This window comes from Drosophila teissieri, chromosome 3L (assembly GCF_016746235.2).
Source record: "Drosophila teissieri strain GT53w chromosome 3L, Prin_Dtei_1.1, whole genome shotgun sequence".
Classification (NCBI taxonomy): domain Eukaryota; kingdom Metazoa; phylum Arthropoda; class Insecta; order Diptera; family Drosophilidae; genus Drosophila; species Drosophila teissieri.
This window is the reverse complement of record NC_053031.1, coordinates 11,878,589-11,884,571: the sequence shown is the minus strand read 5'-3', so window position 1 is coordinate 11,884,571 and position 5,983 is coordinate 11,878,589. Positions and strand designations below refer to the sequence as shown.

Genomic DNA, 5,983 nt, shown 5'->3' with positions numbered 1-5,983 from the left:
TTTCGGCGCCCCGGCTTAATAGACCAGAAAACTCATTTTGGCCAAGTTTAAAGGGCCACTGGCCGCCCCTCATTAACAGCTAACAGCTAACTAGCTCTGGCCCAAAATTCTCCTGGACGCTGGGCCCCAAAAACCTTAATTAAAGCGGTGGGTCTGGTCTTTAAGCTTAGTCCTTTTTATGGCGTTCGAAAATCAATAAATTTAAAATGTACAAGCCACTGCGGAAAAAGGGAATAAAATCCTAGCCAGCTCACACACACACACACACGGCGAAAATAAAAATAAGAAAAGTGGAAAACAAAATTCCAGCCATTGAGGGAGAGTCCTGTTTTTTTTTTTTGTTTTTTTTTGTTTTTCGGGGGATGTTGTTGTTGCTGAGGCGACAAAACCAGCCAGCAAGAAATCGCCGGGCCAAACATCCTTTTGTCAATACAAAATACGTACGTACAACAAAACAAATAAAAGTGCCCACTAGCAAAGACAAAGACAAAAGTCAAAAGTGCAAAATGAAAAATCAAACAACAACAAAATGCAGTAAAACACAAAAAGCCAAAACAACTCAGAGGCGCCACCCGGATTCGAAACCGGATGAGATGCGATGGTATAGTCTGATATGGTATGATATGGGGGTTCCGATCGACGCATGCGCCAAAAGCTGGCGAATCTCACGGAAGCTGGGGAAAGGCAAATGGCTGGCTCTCAATGGCTTCGCAACGGGGATGGAGCCAACAAGGATATGGGAGCACAGGATGTGCCGTAAAATGGCGCACACACACGTACACTTCTCCTTCGGGCTGGAGAGAATTTCCTATCGCGGCAGCAGATGCTTGTGCATTTGGCCAAAGAAGAGCAAATGATTTTTAACAAATTTCATTAACATCAGAGGTCCGTAATCATTCAAGCATCGCGTTTCGTAACAGGGCCAGGTCAGAAGTCCGATACTGGCCGCCCCAAAAACAACACTTGCCAACTGCATTTCGAGTCCCCAAAATTGGGTCCTTGGGCATCCCGAAAGCCGTGCTCGCAAAATGTGCCAAGTTACGCAGGAAAATCGCGAGAAAAGCCCTGGGAAAATTATATAAATGTCTGTGAACGTGATTGCATAGTTATTCCATTCCGCACTGAACGACTCCAAGATGATCGACGAACATCATCCCATGCAGATCGGAATGTGTAAGTATGGCCAAGCCCAAGGAATAACCAGTAGGAGTCGATTCCAAAAACCGACGGCTTTTCACGCCCAATGTTCCCAGTCCCGTCGGCATTTCTTTCATCAGTATGTGGTTTATCTTAAATAATATTCATTAAATAATATTCAATATTTTGAGGTAGAAGAGTGAAGTTATTTCAGTCACCCTTACTTAACAAATTATGCTCGTTCATAACATAGTTTAAAGTTTGGCATAAAGTGTTATCAAGTTTTTATTATAAAAATGATTTACCTACCGTTGCACATTTTCAATATGTTTAAAGAGGAGTTTATCCATACGATAGAGTGATTTTGATATATAAGCTTGCTCTTCTCTTTTTTCGTTCTATATAAAGTAAACAGTTTAATAGGCGTTACTTAACATAACTTAAATAAATTAACAGCAGTACAAGTAAGTTATCCACATTTACTTTGCGAGCTGAGTAATTTTTATACAAAATCAGTGAAGGATTGTATATAAAATTTCTCTGTTAAATTTCACTTTACACAACACAAATCCCAAGTTTAAACATTGCATCTAAACACTGTTGCCTTCTGCGAAAGATATTTGGCACCAAAAGTGGCAAGAATGCATATGAACGAGTGCACAAACGCCCACTTCAATTCGACTGGCTGAAAGCCAATGGAAATTACAACATATTTTCCAGAGCAAAGCAAATTTTGACTTCTGTCAGAGATTAGGCCAAAACAAAGCATTTGCGCTGCGATTGCTGGCACAACAAAACGGCAATGGCACCATAACTCTATTGTCTACGCAAATCCGATTAAATAAAGCGCTGTCAGTTGCTGCCGAGCGAGCTGCTGGCAACTGACAGCGGATTCGGAGGCAGCACACAGCATCCTGGCATCGCAGCCTGGCATCCTCGCAAGGATTTCCAAGGGTTTCCGCTCACCCACTCGCCCACTCACCCATCGACTGTCGACTGCCAACATATGCCGCCAGCCGGCAGCCGCCGAAACCGAAATCCTGATCCCCGCCAGCCTCATCCTCCGCCTGTTTGCTAAGCCCGAGCATATTTTCCGTAAGGGTGGAAATCCGCCAGCTAAATGCCCTCGGTTAGCCCCGGGATTCAATGAAATTCGTTTATAATCTACATAGTTATGAGCACTGCAAGGGGTGGCAGTGCCAGCCCGCCCCTCGATTTCCACTGCACATTAGAATCTAATTAGAGCGCGGGCAAGTGGCAGGACGAAGGACGAAGGACTATCAATGTCGGCTTTACACTTGTCCTTCCAAATCCTCGAGCCGTGCTCTCTGACATGTCCGGCAAACATGTCGGCATATATTTTCGAATGTCAAATGGCAATGACAAGGCACTAAAAGTGTAACAGGTGCGGTTGTCGAGCGGATTATTCCGCTGCACATCTTAGGAAGCAGCTCCCCGCAGCGCCGAGTGTCACAAGTTAATGGTCAGTGGGGTGGGGAGATCAGGACCTTGGAAACGGGTAAGACACCGCTGGAGTCTTTAGTGGCCATGAGTTGATAGAAAATGGAAAAGTTTATTGCGCCAACACCTAATCAATTTGTCAGCAAATATAAACAAAGGTGCTCGCTCAAAAAATAATCTTACAAATTTGAGTACCAAAGGTTACACAGTACTTCTGAGACCAAGTCCATAGTTCAAGTAATAAATATTTGCATATTCAAAAAGTTGGATAGTTTAAATAGTTTATTTAAAGTAATCTAGAATGCTTAATTGTCTTATGGACAATCAAATCAAAAATATTGGCAGACTACTTTATAAATCGTTTAATTGGCTGACAAAACACTGTAGCTTTCCCATTTTCGCATTTATTTTTTGCATAGTTTTTCTACATTCAAATGGCAATTAAATGCAGTCCAATTAAATGCACTCACAACTGCAATCGACCATTTTCGCATTTATTTGCCATTTGGCTGAACAAAATAAGTGCAAGCAGAGTAAAGCAATTCACGTCAATCTCTGCAGGAGGTGTAGCAAAATTGTTAATGTAAGCGATGGCTGGCATACTTTAACATTCTGGGCATATTTCTGGCATAAATTGGCATACCAGATATTATTTTTGCAAACATTTAATGAAATTACTCACACATTTAAATCACTCAAATGCGGAATGACAAACACACACACGCGCATATGAAAAGCCAGGGAAAAACCAAACAAAATGAACGTCATGCACACAGACAGGAGCACAAGAGCTGGTAAGCTGGGAAGCTGGAAACAAATTACGTTGAAATTTCAGCAATTTGCCATAAATTGAGACAACAAGGCACAAAAAGCCAAACCAGTCAGCACCGCAAATGCACAGTAATTTTTTGCCACCAAACAGCGAACACCGAACAATCGCACATACGCATCGGTTACGCATACGCCACGTTGGTCGTATTTTTTACATGCCACATTTCGCATGGCATTTCGAGGAATTTCGAGTGCAGTCGCACACACACTCACCAACTCCCACTCCCACTCCCTTTTTGTTGGTGGAAAAGTCATTTCAATAATTGCAAAACCACAAATTTACTACAACTCGAAACGGTTATGGTCACAGTGCGAGGCAGATGGACAATGGTCCTGCCCGCAAAAACGAGAACCCTTTTTAACTCTCGATGCCATGCTCTATAGTTGTAAATTGAGGTGGCTCTCGGCCGCATTGAAAATAAAAATAACTGAAATGTTTCTCATTTGCATGTGCCTTTGGGCGGGGGCGGGGCGTGGTTTGTGTGCTGGTCCAACAACGACACGACACGACCGCAAAACCAAAATAGTTCCGATGGACATAAAGTGTCAACAGCAGCAACTGGGAGCCAACGGCCAACTGCCGCAAACTGGGGGCCTCAATCAACTGCTGCTGAACGGAAATGAACGCATGTTAACAACACCAACGACAGCAGCAACATCGGTGGCGGTGGCAACCGGAAGGAGTACGGGTGCCAAAGCCGGAGTAGTCCACAATGACAAAATGGCGTCAGTCAGCAGAAATGTCAACGGAAGTTGCAGCAACCACAACAGCAGCAGCAGCAGCAACAGCAACAGCAACAGCAGCAGCAGCAACATGGCCATAAACAAGCAACCGATGGGCATGGGAACGGGCACGGGAACAGGAACAGGAACAGGACATGGTCCAGGACCACCCAACCATGCCCACTGCAACCGCATCACGTTGGGCGAGTGCAGCCTCAATGGAATGGACGGCTTTGCCACGCCGGCAGCCCCTCCATCGGCATCCAACACACCGCAAGCGCCTCTCGGAATGGCCACCAACTCCAACTCCAATTCCGGCATGGGCATGGGCATGGAGCTGGGCATGGGCATGGCTCCGCCGCAGCTGAGTCAGTGCGCCCACTGCTGCCAGCCCATTTGCGATCGCTACATCATGCGCGTGGTGGAGAACTCCTTCCACGAGGGCTGCCTCAAGTGCACCGCCTGCTCGCTGCACCTGGTCCACTCCTGCTACGCGAGGGAGGGCAAGCTCTACTGCCGCGTCGACTACGAGAGGTGAGTCCTGATTACCGCACTCTGCCCAGGGGGGGGGACACTTAAAAGAGTCAACTTTGCGTGCGTTGCATTTACTTTACAAGGATGCTTAAGTGGTTATGCTCACACAAGAACAGCATTAAAACTTTTATAGATTCTTTTCTTTTCCCCGTTGCAATATAATACTTTTTCCTTAAGTTTTGTATAATAGATCCATCGAAATAGCACTCTAACTCACTTCCCATTCGCCACAGACTCTACATCCGCAATCATTGCCTTGGCTGTGGCCTTAAAATCGCCGCCGATGAGCTGGTGATGCGATGCCACGAGAACGTCTTCCATCTGAAGTGCTTCGCCTGCGTGGTGTGTGGAGCTCTGCTGAAGAAGGGGGAGCAGTATGTGGTCAAGCAGGGACAGCTCTTCTGCCGCTTCGACTACGAGAAGGAGGTGGAGATGCTACAGGGATATGGTGGGTCCTTCATCCTTATTTAAATTGTCTGCACAATGTTTATCCTATGAATGCGTAGATTTCTATGGCGATGAGCTTTTCCCGCCCAAATTGGATGGACGAAGAGGACCCAAGCGACCAAGAACCATACTAAATACGCAGCAAAGACGAGCCTTTAAAGCCTCCTTCGAAGTCTCACCGAAACCCTGTCGAAAAGTGAGAGAGAATCTGGCCAAGGACACCGGATTAAGTCTGAGGATCGTGCAGGTGAGTGAAGGGATTTGAAGGGATATTAATCATTGTGATATTAAAATGCACCTCTCATTTTCAGGTTTGGTTCCAGAACCAACGAGCCAAGGTCAAGAAGATTCAAAAGAAGGCCAAGCAGGAGCCAGTAACCAGCAAGGGAGCCAGTGACTCGCAGGACTCGCAGGAATCGCTGGACAGCAGTCTGGCCACCAAAATCAAGGACGAGGCGCACAGCGACAGTGAGTCGCAGCTGGAATCGCCGTACTCGACGACCTCCGATGGACTGACCCGGATGCGATGCACCATCAAGGACGAGCAGGAGCAAGTGCCCTTCAACTGCATGGAGACCAATAAAGGTGGGTTGTGCCCCATAAGGATACTCGTGTATCAAGGAATATATAGAACAATTTTACAGAGAACTGCAACAAGAACAGCGAGCCCATACTGAACACCATTCTGGGTCTGAGCTACGCCACCTTTCAGCAGCTAATGGGTCCCTTTGCCCAGACGCCCATGATCAATCCGATCGACCGACTATATAGCATGCAGAGCTCCTACTTCCGCCCGGAGGAGCTGCAGTCCTACGGCGAATGCGGCGTCAAGGACTCCATGGATCACTAG

General features: G+C 46.2%; 1 protein-coding gene across 1 annotated transcript; it reads left to right on the top strand.

The window, feature by feature from the left end:
* Positions 1–1,062: 1,062 nt before the first annotated feature.
* LOC122617798 (LIM homeobox transcription factor 1-beta) lies at positions 1,063–5,983 on the top strand. Its single transcript, XM_043793785.1, has 6 exons — positions 1,063–1,173; positions 3,957–4,686; positions 4,920–5,134; positions 5,193–5,380; positions 5,445–5,718; positions 5,778–5,983. Exons 1-6 carry the CDS (start codon positions 1,137–1,139, stop codon positions 5,981–5,983), a joined length of 1,650 nt encoding a protein of 549 aa, XP_043649720.1. The 5' UTR covers positions 1,063–1,136.

Excerpts from the sequence above, each read along its gene's own strand:
- LOC122617798 (XM_043793785.1), top strand. The coding sequence starts at position 1,137 with ATGATCGACGAACATCATCCCATGCAGATCGGAATGT. Across the intron at positions 5,135-5,192 it reads GGAGATGCTACAGGGATATG|ATTTCTATGGCGATGAGCTT; the intron begins GTGGGTCCTTCA and ends ATGAATGCGTAG. Across the intron at positions 5,719-5,777 it reads CTGCATGGAGACCAATAAAG|AGAACTGCAACAAGAACAGC; the intron begins GTGGGTTGTGCC and ends ACAATTTTACAG.